At 45.2% G+C, this 14,144-nt stretch overlaps 1 protein-coding gene across 1 annotated transcript; it reads right to left on the bottom strand.

The window, feature by feature from the left end:
• Window positions 1–371: 371 nt before the first annotated feature.
• LOC132834698 (uncharacterized) lies at window positions 372–3,656 on the bottom strand. Its single transcript, XM_060853658.1, is given in 1 exon segment — window positions 372–3,656. A coding segment is annotated over 1 exon segment (3,285 nt).
• Window positions 3,657–14,144: the final 10,488 nt, after the last annotated feature.

The following is a 14,144-nucleotide window of genomic DNA, read 5'->3' as shown; positions in this document are numbered from 1 at the left end:
GTCCTGTCATAATAACACTTAACAGAGAAACTTGCTTTATTACTTGTGTTCTTTCATCTGGCCATAGTGGCCTTTCAGCCTTAACCTTACCCTGCTAATTGGTGTAAGAATATTCCACTATGGTTCTCCCATCCTGCCCCTGCCTTCCACAGACCACAGGTTCCCAGTGGGCTTCATGCTTTAACCCTTCCCATGCTTTCATGGTCTTTATTTTCCATCAATCTCGCTCCAACAACAATACCATTCGTTAGTTAAACAGGATAGAAGACAGCACCAATTCTCAGGAAGTGTTTTACTGTTTCTGTTTTTGTTAAAGCGCTTGGGCGGTGTGCTGGCTCAGTCAGGAGACTGTCTGTGTGGAGTTTGCACATTCACCACGTTTGTGCACACACTTTTCCTATTTTCCCCTTTATGGACTGGTTCATTCTCTCTACTTTGCCCTGTGACTGAGGATGGTACACCGTTCCAAATGCATGTTTCAGTCCTAAGGCTGCTTCTACTTTTTGCAGGTCTTCATTCTTAAAATGTGTGGCATTATCTGACCTGACTTTGTTTGGAAAGCCATGTGTTGGAATATATGGGTTTATCAAAAATTTGATCACTGTCTTGGCATCCTCCTTCTTCGCAGGTATCGCTTCTGGCCAACCAGTGTATGCATCCACTGCTACCAAAAGGTACCTGTATCCATTTACTCTCTCTATCATATCAGTGTAGTCAATCACTATTTCCTGACCTGGCATTCTTGGAAGAGGGAATTTTCCCTCGTGTGGTTTCACTGTTGCTTTTACATTATATTCTGTACATGTTTTACATTCTCTGATATAATTTTCAACCATTGCTGGCAAGTACGGCTGCCACCAATGTGTCAGATACCTCAGCATCTGCGTCTTTCCACAGTGTGTCAACCCATGAGCTTCCTGGAGCATGGAAGCTATCAAACCTGGGGGTAGCACTGGTCTACCGTCCGGGGACCTCCAAATTCCTTCTGACTCTATGGCCCCTCTCTCTCTCCATACTGTCAGTTCATGAGGAGAGGCTTTTTGCTGCTCTGTTATTAACACGTTTGCATCGCAGACGGGCAGCAGGTCATATACTGTTCTCTCTGTTTGCATCATTATGTACTGGGGTACGTATCCTGCTGCTTTTTTTGCTGCTAAGTCTGTTTCCTGATTGCCCTTAGCTACTATTGTATCAGTTTTATCATGTCCTCTACACTTAATCACTGCCACTTGTGCAGGTTTCAGTAGGGCTACAGCTAATCTCCTCATCTCTTTTTCATGTTTAATTGGGGTTTTTGCTGCTGTTAAGAATCCTGCTCTGATCCATTGGCTAAGTTCTACCTGTATGGCTCCTGCCACATATGCAGAATCGGTGTAAATGTTTACTCTTTTTCCTTCTGACCATTCTAACGCAGCTATCATTGCCTGTAGTTCAGCACATTGGGCTGATTCTTTGCCTGTCATTTTTCCTGTCATTACTTCTTCAAATCCCTCACTTGTCTGTCGCACCACTGCATAGGCTGCTTTCAGTCCTTCCGTTGGATGTCTGTAGCAGCAACCATCTGTAAACAACACTTCTTCTGGATCTATTAATGGAATTGCCTGTAAATCTGGTCTTACTTTGGCGTCTCTCTGTGCCCTTTCCTCGCACATATGTGGTTCTCCCTCTCCTATGTTATCAGCCATATTTATTCCTTCATGTGTAAAACTTATATGTGGTGCACTCAGGATCCTTTCTAACCTGATCTGCCGCAGTGGCGTCATTGTAAAAGCTGTTGAGTTCACATAGGCCACTATACTATGTGTCGTCAGTACTGTTAGTGAATGGCCCATGACTATATGTGCTACCTTTTGGAGAATTTTTGCTACCCCTGCTGCATGTCTTGTACATGGCGGGTGTCTGTCCTCTATTGGGTCAAGGGTAACACTTACATACATCAGCACCTGCCTGCCTCCCCCTTTTCTTTGGAAAAGAACACCATTTATTGTGTGCGCTTTTTCAGAAATATCAAGGAAAAATGGCTCTTTGTAATCCGGGACCGCTAAATCAGCAGCCCGCGTTAGGGCCTGTTTGAGGGATATGAAACTTTCGTCTGCCTCCGTGGTCCACTGCAAATGTGCCGACAAATTTCTCATGCCTTGCTCATTTACCATGGCCCTCAGAGGAAAAGTCAGCTCCCCATATGAGGGAACAAATTATCTACTGTATCCCGTCAACCCAAGAAATGAGAGCATGTCTTTTACAGTGACTGGTTTGGCATGATGCAGAATAGAAGATCTATGGGGTGGGGACACACCTGTTCCCTTAGTGGAAATAACTCTGCCCAAAAAAGACACCGTTCGTCTGCAGCATTGCAATTTGGCCCGTGAAACTTTGAAACCGACGTTATACAGGAGAAGCAGCAACGAGTGTGTAGCCGCCAAACAAGAAACATGGTCGGGTGCTGCCAATAGAATGTCATCCACATATTGAATCAATACTACCCCGTCTGGGAGCATCAGGTCCTTCAGCTGCTGTTTCAGTACCTGATTGAACACCCCAGGTGACAAAATAAACCCCTGAGGGACCCTTGTACAACGAAGTTGCTGGCCTTTATAGGTGAACGAAAAAATGTCCCTTAAATGATCAGCTAAGGGCACGCAGAAAAACGCGTTGGCCAGATCAATGCACGAGAACCACTTATGGTCAGGAGTCAGCACAGACATCGCAGTGTAGGGGTTTGGGACCGAAATTGTTGGAGTAGAAACGATACTGTTGATCCGTCTAAGATCATGCGCCATCCTATACTTGCCTGTATTCTGCTTCTCTACAGGTAAGATAGGAGTGTTCCAGGCTGACTGAGAGGGTTCTAGCACCCCTGCTGCTACCAATCCTTCAATCGTTTCAGCAATGCCGGCTTCAGCCTCTGGTTTGTGTGGGTATTGTCTCTGCCAAATCGGAGTGTGGTCTATTAATTCGAATGTGATTGGTACAGCGTATTTGCAGTAACCAACGTCCGTCGAACCTGTTGACCACAAGGCACCCGGTAATGTATCAAGCATTTCTGCAGCCTGTGGATGGTCTGTTTTTTCCCTGCCATGAAACCTTTCAATCTGCCGATGTTCCAACAGCACCTTGTCAGTTGTTCTGTGTATAAGTCTATAAGCCCCAACCGAAGGCGAATATTGTAAGCCAGGCAATTGTGTCCAACCCCAATCAGTTAACTCCATCAAGCGTTTAGACATAGGTCCCAGATCTTTGGCCTGATATTCAGGATGCACAGCCAGGGTAACATGCAGTATAGCTTCTTCCCACATCTCGTACCATTCCAACTGTTCTGGAGTTAAGTCCACAACACCCACCACACCTTCTCTCCCTAGCAAAATGCAACTAGATGAAATATCCCACTGAGTCCCTTCTAGATGTTGATAGAAGGCATGCTGATAAAGTTCATTGGCATCTCTGTCATAAAATAGAGTCACATGAAGGGGATCTACAGGGGGAGCATAGGGCTGCAGCATCTGAGCCCAGGGTCGCCATTGGTTGTATAAAGACTGTATGCCGTTCTCCTGCCCGTCCTCAGGTTCAAGGAGTCCCCAGTATATATCTGCCCACTGCCCTTCTGCCCCTGGGGACGTATCTGGTGATAACATCATTTGGGATCCAGAGTGAATCATCGACAGAGAACAATTAACCGAGTATTGTTGGGGAGAATCTGCTATCGGGGTACCTACATTGGGGCTAGGGAGGGGAGCACCATTATTAAAGCAGACACTGTCAGATACCAGCTAAAACACAGCCATGTAAAGTAAACCCAGCCACTGCAGGACTGTCTGCCTGGGGCCACATTCCTGGGGGATTAGAACATGTCCGTCAGTTTCAGATCATCCTGTTACACTCTCATTGTTAATAAAGGAAACCGGTAACTATCGGATAGTGTAAATCGCACCGATACTACACTTGATTGATAAAGTACTTGCTAATGCCTCCGCTGACGTCAAACTCATTCGGGTCCTATGTTAAATGATAATATCTGTATATTCAACTATGGAGAACTATTGTGAACGCCCAGACAGCCAGACGCATGGCAATGAGGAAACCCTTCCAAACAATAAACTTTTAATTTACAAGATCGGAAACTGCCGAACCCAGGATGTCTACCCATTGTTCAGCACAGCAGGAGATGGACAGGTATCTCGGGGCAGCCAATAGAGACACTAATCCATTCACAGACAGGTGAACCGACCAATGAAAGAGCCGAACAAGGGGAACCTGACCGGGAACTTGAGGAAGCGCGAAGTATAACTGCACCAGATCCGAAGGGAGAGACAGAACGCCTTCTCCAACGAATTTGCATGCTTTTGAATTCGTTGTATAGTTTGCCAGTCTTGATTCTGTAATAATCGGTGTTTTTTGCTCCAAACTCTAGCCGGTTTGATCTCTCCTTCCAACGAACACGTGGAGACGAGACCATTCGGTTTCCGTCTCAACAGTATCCATTTGGAAAGGTTACAACGAGTCCCTCTGGTCCACACAAAACCGAAACCCCACATCTCACCAGCAAGTCACGTCCCATCAAATTCATAGGGCATGAAGGCGATAGAACATATTGATGATAAAAAGTTTGTCCGGCCATTGATGTCATCAGTGGCAATGTCAGAGGCAGAGTTTATAGTACACCCGAGAACCCTACTAACTGGACACGAGAGGATGAAATAGTTGACTGAGGTAAATCACAAATGATAGTGGACAATCTGGCACCCGTGTCAACTAAAAAAGATAAATTGTTGTCCATCACCCTCACTTGCATATGGGGATCTGCCAACCCCCTATGTCTCTGGGTTCTCGGGCCCCGTCAATATTCATACCCCTGCCCTTCCGGGATAGTTTGGGGGTACTGTCCTTGCACCGGGGCTGCCACTGCATTTGGGACTTGGTACGGCTGAATAGTCTGTTGGAACGGAGGCCGATTCAAAGGGAGATACTGTCCTCGCATCCATCTTTGGCCTCCCTGGGGCCCCCACAGTAGGGGACAAGTTCTTCTCCAGTGCCCAGGTTGTCCACATTCAAAACAAGTGTGCGGTAGCTGACCTCTGACTCCTCCACGGCCCCTTCCTCTACCCCGCATTCCTCCTGGAACAGCTATTGGTCTGCCTCCATACAGGGGGTAATATGGTGTCGAAGCAGGTACTGGGTCTAGACTCTGCCGGTTATTTTGTGGCGACAGCTGCTGCATCATCTGATTAATCGTCTTTTGGGAGGCCTTCTTTGTCTCATTAACCTTCCGTCTAGCCTCATCAAGCTGTAACTTCAGCAACTGTACTTGAGCTGACTCCTTGCTCTGTTTATCTTCATCCTGTTTTGTCCTATATCGCTTCATATGATGTGTCAAATGCTTCTCCCACTGTTCTGTAGGGCACCCTGGGATATCCGGATTCCCCTCTATTGCCTCTTTTACTTCCTTCGGTAACCCTGCCATAACAGCTTTCCTAAATAACGTGGTCTGTAGCTGACCTGACCCTCGATGGCTCCCCGCAGTGTCTGTCCACGTGCTTTTACATCTAGTCAAAAAGGCAGGCATCTCCTCCCCCTCCTTCAGTGTGAAGGTGAGCGAGTGCATCGCCCCCGGTGGAATTGGGAATCTATCCCTCATCGCCCTTCCCACACAGGTGGCATGCTGCACAAACGGGTCCGAGTCAGGTACTAAGGTGGTCCCCGCAGACGCTTCAATCTGCTGTATCTCCCACATACTCAATTGTCTGCCCAACAATGCTCTCCAATCGCCCATAGCTAACTTGAAGCCTAGTGTGTATTGGCAAAATTTAGTCATCCAAGGTCCACCTCCCTCCATGGGTGGGGGCATTTTGTCCAAAATGCAATTCATATCCGTATAGGCAAAAGGCTGATACACATCCCCCATAACAGAGCCTTTATAAACTAGAGGCAGTTGGTGCTGATAATTTATGGGCTGCCGCAATGTCTCCCTCTGTCGTAAATCATATCTATGTTCAAACGGAGACTGTCCCTCTGAGGGGCCCTGGTCAGTATGCATTGTAAGTGAACCTTTCAAAGTGACAGGGTACGTGTTTGAACCGCCCCCTGGGCGGGACTCATTATCTTCACTATCTGTAGTACTCTTGGACTCCTCCTCCTCCCAGTTTCCTCTGTTTCTTTCTTCCCTTAAATCTCGCTTTCTCCTGTCTGAGAATCCATCATCTGGTAACCGACCTGAACTATGTAATCCTCCCCTTCTGTCCTTCTCAGCACTATATGGTGTTGAATGAGCATCTGGTTCTTGCCCTACTGAATATCTCCCCTGTCCTGCCTGTTCTTTGTTCTTACTGTACGTAACCGTCATCCTGCTTGCTTCCTCTGCCTCCTTAATCCTCTGTTCAGCTTCTAATGTTAGTTTTTCTACTTTTCTGATGTTTTCTTCTAATGCTTCCCCCAGTCTCTCTTTTACTACATTGTACTCCCTTGTTCCCACTTCTCGCACATCTAACACCCCCTCTTGAACATGCATAAGTGGCATTTGTGTTACAGGATATGGGGGCGGTGATTGTGCCTCAGACGATTTAGGATACACCGGCGCTGAAGGTCCTGCATTTTCTGTTTTAGACGTATCTCTTTCTCTTTGTAATGTTTCTACTGCTACACAAGCTAACGTCATATTATGTAGATTAATCCTCCTTTCTTCTTTCTCCTCACCGTCTTTGATGCATTTTCTCCTAACCAATATTGACCCTTTCTTTCCCTTCATATGCTCCTCTACTTCTAATCTAACCTGTTCTTCTGCTTTTCCCAAAAATGGTGACAATTTCTTCCTCTCCTCATCTTTAGGGACTTTGCCCTGTTTCTGTAAATCTTCCCAAATCTTATCATATTTCTTCATCATTGTTTTTTGTTTGTCCTTCGCAAGCCCACTTATTAACTGACTCCTAACTTTCCCCCACTGCTGTTTTATGGACATTAAATCAGAAGAACATCCTCCAATTTCCGCACACTCTTTATCAAATTCCCCTACCATTTTATGTATTTCTGTTTTTTTTTTACCCGACTGTCCAATAACCAATCGATTTATATTTAACTTGGCCAAGCAACCAACCGGACTAAAACAAATCTGATGCAAATCAATCAATCAATCAATCTGTATAAAATACACCCCAGGAAGCTGGCCCTTACAGTCCGAGTTAGCAGCAGTTTTATTATCCCCTTTAGATTTTTACTGCGTACTCTTCCTCACTGAGACACCACCGTCTTTATCTCAGAGACACCACTGATTTTCCTACCACCCTCCGTACATTCCCAATATCATTACAATTTTACTTACAACATATCAATCATCAACTACATTCGTGAGCGGTGCTTTTATGAGATCCTGCTCAAGGGACTTTAAACCCTCTCACACATACGTACCTCGGTGCTTTTATGAGGACTCTAACCCCATGGGACTTTAAACCCGTACGTATTTAAACAATTCTTTTTATACTTTATCCACTTACTATTACTAGGACACTTGTAGTCTAGTGACAACAATCAATTTAGCATCTCCAATCGCAGACCTTCGATATAAACAGGTGTCTGCTCACCTTTGTGTCTAGCGGCGCCGCTTGTTGTCGTCACCAGACGTCAGTGTCCGTTATTTCGATTTTCCTCTCGTTTTACGTCAATCACGTCGGAATCACGTCGGGCTCACCATCTGTGGACTTTACTGGCTCAACCTACAAACTTATTATCTTTTATGTATGAGCCAAGTCCTGCGTGCTCTTTAAAATAAAGCAATAAGGAAAAATATTTAATCTTGCACTTTTAGTTTTATTCTAACAATAAGTGGATAAAGTATACAGAGCTCTGGGTCTAAACCTTTCCGTCCCTGACAAACTACTAAGTCAGTCAGTTCACAAAGGAAAAGACCCCTCTCTATCCCTGACACAGTCTTTTATACTATACAAAACATCATACCATCACTCAAGTGAAACTGTCTTCTCATTGGCTGTTGCTCTGATTCCATTCCCCGCCTCCTCGCATTTCCGGCTGTCCGACCTCACGGGACCTTCCCTTTTTCGAAGACAAAGGACCACCATGTGGTCTCCTTTCGAGCATGACCCGGCAGTCTCACCCACTTCCGGGGCGCGAAACGGCCGATCACGTGACCTCCGAGCCAAGGACACGCCCCCATGCCCGACTATTGGAGGACCACGTGACCTCCGAACTGAGGACACGCCCCCCCAGGCCCAACAGGTTAGTTTTCCAGGTAAGTTAAGTGTGTTTATATATATATATATTTACAACCCACATGGGAGACAATGAAGGTAAAAACACGTGGCATCCGGAGTAACTTGGCAACTTGGCTCTAAAATTGGTTCAGTCAGTGAAAACAGAGGGCGTTGGTAGAAGGCTGTTTGGGTAATTGGAAGCTGGTGTCCAATGGTGTTCCACAGCTCTCAGTGCTGGGTGACTCATTCTTTGTGATAATCACAAATGACATTGATAAAGGTGTATGTTTGTGTGGGGAGGGGGTGGGATCACTGGGAGTGTGCAGAGTATGCACGGTGGTATGGGGGAAGGTACAAGGGAGGTTGGTGATGATACACACGTTTGCATATCACACAAATATTGACCGAGTAGTTGGCAGCGAGAGAAATAGTCATCGGTTATAAATAGATCCAGACAGATTGGTCAGACGGGCAAATCAGTGACAGATGAAATTTAACCCTGATAAATGTGAGGTGATACACTTTGGCAGAAGTCACAAGACAAGGCAACACTCAAGAAATGGCAGAACACCAGGACACTTAGAGGAACAGAAAGATCTTGTGGTGATTGTTAACAGATCCCTGAAGGCAGCAGGACAGGTTAATAGGGTAAAGAAGGCAGACAGGATACATGCCCTTCCCAATCGAGACATCGATTATAAGAGCAGGGAGGTGCTGCCTTGTTTGGGTCACAGTCTGAGTATTGTGTACAGTCCTGGTCACTGCACGATGGGAAGGATGTGATTGTAATGAAGGGAGTGCAAAGGAGATTCAGCAGAATATTGCTTGAGCTGTAGCAATGTCGCTGTGAAGAGAGAGGCTGGATAAGCTCAGGCTGTTTTTTTTAGAGCAGTGATTGGTGTGTATAGGACTGAGGGGTGTGGACAGGGTGAATAGAAAACAGATGCTCCCCTTGTTCAAGGGCAGATAATAAGATGGCATCATTTTAAGCTGGATGACAGGAGGTTTCGAGGGGACATGAGGAAAGATCTTCCCACCCAGAGGATGGTAGGGGCCTGCATTGCACTGCCTGGGAAGGTGGTTCAGATGGGAAACTTCACAACCTTGAAAACATACTTGGATTAACCGTTGAACTGTCATAACGTTCAAGGCAATGAGCCGAGTGATGGAAAGTGGAAGTAATGTGAACTTAACATAATTTTGGCAGAACAAATCTGATAGGCTGAAGGCCCTCTGCTGTTTTATGTGATTCTGCTCTTCGACGATTTTGAAGGGAAGGATCTGGATTTGTTTCAGAATTTTTTGTGTTTGTTTTGAGAAAATCTTACCTCTTCTAGTTTCTACCTGTTGCAGTGATCAACATCAGCATCAGGTTTTGTATGAGAGTGCTCGATTACAGGTAGAATTTCCCAATTGAGTTGGGTAACTGAATGAACAAGGAAAGCAGTGGTGTAACAGTGGGCAGTAGAAGAGATCACAAGGAGCTTTACAACATGAGGTACTGAATGATTGAGTCGCCTCAGCAAAATGAAGGGCATCAGTGGGGGAAAAAAAATCAAAAATTATTTAGACCTTGATGGGACTGATAGTGTGTGAATAATACAAATCTTGTTGTTTGAAGATAATTTGCAATTAATATTTAAGACACAATGGGATCAGATTAATCCAGTCTTTGGGGTATTCAGGAGAGACCTAAATCTCACGGGTATCACATCATTAAAATAAACATGTTGTTGTAATCTGTTCAAAATGAAGATGTGATCACAGTTTCCCAGTGGGGATACCACACAACATAAAATAAAGCCTGTGGAACTGTGTCAGCTCCAACACCCAGCGAATTCTCCAATTCTGACAGATTCCCAGCACCAGGAAAGGAGAGGTTGTTCCACAAGCAACAAAATGAATCTTCCAAGGCAAATGGTCAGAAAAGTATACTACACCATCCTTGCCTGTGTTGGTATTCCTGGTAAGTCTTGGGACAATGTAAGTTGTATTAAATCATATTTATTGCATTAAATCAGACTTATTTCAATGTGATTAATGGTAATTATTTTATTTCCATGTAGCAAAGAAAATCCCAATGCCAGACAATAGTATCCTCACTGACTGAGTTTGAGTGAATAGTTTGTCAATTAAGGGGCTCCTCAGTAATGTGCAGCATTGTCTCTCCCTCCATACTGTGCAGAATGGGTTTGCACTGAGGCCACAGTGATGGAGTTTGACTGAGCACTGACCCTCACTGGCCAGGGAAGTGTTTATCAAGATAACTCTCTCTCTCTGTCTCTCTCTCTCTGTGGTAGTTCAAACCCTGCTATCTGTCAGAGGGGTTTTGTAACAACCCATCTCTCAGTGCCACCTGGTTTTTCCCATTCCCTGATGTGAAGGGAGTTTGTTGGTGGATCTTGCTCAGACAGATGGCTCCGGATGGGAGCACAGGGACAATGTGGGCAAGAGGTGGGTTGGGCAGGTCACTTATGGAGTGATAAGCAAGGGTCAGCACAGATGGCTTTGACTATCCTGTGTGTTGCCTGTGAGCGGACATATGGGGGTGTGATATCTGTGAGGACAGATCACTGGGAGACTGTGTACAGTGTTCCAATGATGATGTGTGTTGTTGAATTATTTGATTGACAAAAAGGACGTGTGAGTTGGGCCACTTGTAAAACGATGTACAGTATGGTCGTGCAGACTTTAATAGGATTGTGTAAGGTTCACAGAGCATGTGTTACTGCCATTGTGCCCAGAGGTTAGTACAGTGCAGAAGACTGAGTCGGGCACCAGCTTTCTGGAATGGGCTCTCTTGAAATATTTTATTCTTATCTTGGAGTTCAGTCTTCACTACCCTAGAGGATCCTACTCATTGGTGTGGGGTGCTGTCTGAACACTAATCCAATGCTGCGTATGACAGATACATTTTACCCATGATTCACTGGGCACTGGATGAGGACAGTACAAGTTCCTTGTGTGATACCAATGTGCACAGTTAACATTTCCAAACTAACGCTGTGGTGTAATTCCTCTCCTGAGAAAAGAAAATCTTTTGTCTATACCGCGTGGGCACGTTGCATTATCCAGTGATTTAATGGAATTATGTTAAGTTTGCATACTGGAATTATCAGTGAGTTTGCTGATGACCTTAAAATAGGCGGTATCATGGACAGTGAGGAAGGTGATCAGAAATTGCAGCAGCACCTTGATCAGCTGGGGAAGTGGGCCGAGAAATGGCACATGAAGTCAAACATAGATGTGTGAGGTCTTAAGGAGTGTAGTGGAACAGAGGGATCTTGCAGTTCAGGTGGAGGGAGAGGATGCTTGTGGATGCAATGCCAATCCTATGGCCTGAATTGTCCTGGATGGTGTCAAGTTTCTTGAGAGTTGTTGGGGCTGCACCCATCCAGGCAAGTAGAGAATATTCCACCACACTCCTGATTTGTGTCTTGTAGGTAGTGGACAGGCTTTGGGGAAGTCAGGAGATCAGTTCCTCACCACGGCATTCCGAGAATTTTGTGTCCTACTGATCCAGATCTCCAGGAATCCCTCTCAGTGAAGGTATTACTGACCATGGAATTGTACTGAAAGGGGATGACGAAGCTCAGGCTGGGACCCTCTGATTGCTGTGGCCTCATGTTACTGGGAGGATGTGTCATTGTCGAATTGGACTGAATGAGGGTTACTGCTGGAATGATATTTTCTGGGCCAGAGTTCTTGCTTTTCCCAGCTCGCTGTAAATGCAGTGTTGTCGTAAGTGTTCAGCACTCACAGCAGAATACTCAATTGCAAGTTTTACTGGGAATATCTTGCACTGTCCAACTGTATTGTGTGTGTGTAAACATGTTAACTCTATATTACGCCAAACTCAGGATCGGATAACTTGCATTGAGAGAAGGACTGAATATCTGTTCCTCAATCAGCTGCAACTGTTTACACAGTTATATTTTAATGGTGAAAAGAAATGTTAATGTCTTAAACATAGATATTACCAACACATGTTCACAATATGAAGCTCTTGAAAAACTGGAGTCAATGAGATGACGACCCTTTTGTTTCATCCTGAGGACAGGTGAAGATGGTTCTGGCTGTGGGAGGTCAGTCATCTCAGCCGTTGTACACCTCTGCAGGAATTCTTCACAGGGGTACCTTGGTCCTAAAATCTGCAGGCGCCTCATCAATGCTGGTCCCTCCGTCATTATTTCAAAATCAGTGAGGTTTGCCCTGAATACACAATGTTCATCACCATTTACTACTCTTGAGATAACAGAGAGGTCTGTGTCCATACAGAGTGTGATAACATCAGGCTTGAGCTGATCATTGACAAGTAACATTCATATCCCACAAGCACCAGGAAATGACCATCTCAAAACGTGAGAATCTACCAATCTCCCATTGGTGTTTTATGACATTGCCATCACTGAGTGCATTATGTTCCACAACCCGGACCAATCATTGACGAGGAAATGACCTGTTCCAGCCGTACAGGTGCTGTGGCCACAGGAGAATGTCAGACACCCTGCTTACTGTGACAATAACCTCCCTGCCTGCCTCTCGAATCCATCCCCACCATCCAGAAAGCATCACTCAGGGGTGGGATTGAATTCTCTCCAAGTAACTGGCTGAGTGCAGCTCACATGCAACACTGAGTGCAACATTCCCAAAGTTTCACATTGTCCAGGACAAACAGCTGATTTGGGCAGGGCTCTTTTTACCAGCACCTCACACACCCATGACCTCCAGCACCTGGAAGAACAAGGGACACAGATGCACAGAGACACCATCACGTGCCTGACAGTTAAAGCTTACACTCCGTGAGTACGTTTTAAAGTAATCACCATTTCCACATCTGCAAGGGGAGATCTCTGAACCCGAGGACTGGTTAGTCTCTAAGGGAATATCCTGTACGGCAGAGAGTGGGACAAATGTCCAAGGTGAAAGGATGGGTGCTAGGTGCTGAATTCAGGGCATCAGCTATCCAGTGGATAATCCGTGTCATAGCTTATTTTGTCAAGTCCAATGAGTTTCCCAACTCTGGATGGTCTCAAAGCCAGGAGACAAAACCCATTGCCTCGGTTGTCTATGCTGAGTCCTGGCCAATGTATTGGTGCTCCTGATTCCAGGTATCTACACTGAGTGAGTTTTAGGATCCCTTATCTTCAAAAGTGGATCTATTTTGGGAATTTCATAGTTGAGACAAATGACTCGGTGTGGGGATATTCAAATACCAGGGAGTGGTCTTAAAAAGGGAACATTCTTCAGTAGCAGTGAGTTATCTGTGCACAGGGAGCTCCATTTGCTTTTATTAATTGAAAGGTTATGGGTGTCGCTGGTTAGACCAACACTTACCACCCTTCCTTTATCGCCCAGAATAAACCAGACTATTATAGATCTGGAGTCACATGTACACCAAGACTAGGAAAGGATGACAGATTACACTCCCTAAAGGATATTAGTGAGTGAGATGGTTTCTTTTCTAACTACTGACAACCGTTCATTGTCACCATCAGAGAGTAGAAGTCTTGATTTAGATTGAATTGAAGTTCCACCATCTGCCATGGTGGACATCGAACATCGGGCTCTGAATTAATAATCTAGTGATAAGACATTGAGGCCATCATCTCTGCTCAACTTTCACATTGGCCTGAATCCAAAGTGATAGGTTCAGATGCCAAGCAATAGCACATTATTTCCATTCTAAATGGACCCCCTCTAATTCTAAGGCTGCGCCCACGGGTCCTCGTCTCCCCACGTGACGGAAACAAATTCCCAGCGTCAGCAACTTCGAAGTCACGCATTGTCTTGTGAGTTTCTATCAGATCTCCCTTCAACCTTCTAAACTGTAATGAATACACTCCAAGGATCCTCAGCCATTCATTGTATGTTAGGTCTGCCATTCCAGGGATTATCCGTGTGAATCTCTGCTGGACACACTTCAGTGGCAGTATGTCCTTCCTGAGA

Source organism: Hemiscyllium ocellatum, chromosome 42 (assembly GCF_020745735.1).
Source record: "Hemiscyllium ocellatum isolate sHemOce1 chromosome 42, sHemOce1.pat.X.cur, whole genome shotgun sequence".
In the NCBI taxonomy this organism is placed as follows: Eukaryota; Metazoa; Chordata; class Chondrichthyes; order Orectolobiformes; family Hemiscylliidae; genus Hemiscyllium; species Hemiscyllium ocellatum.
The sequence above is the reverse complement of the archived record's forward strand: the minus strand, read 5'-3'. Positions and strand labels throughout refer to the sequence as shown.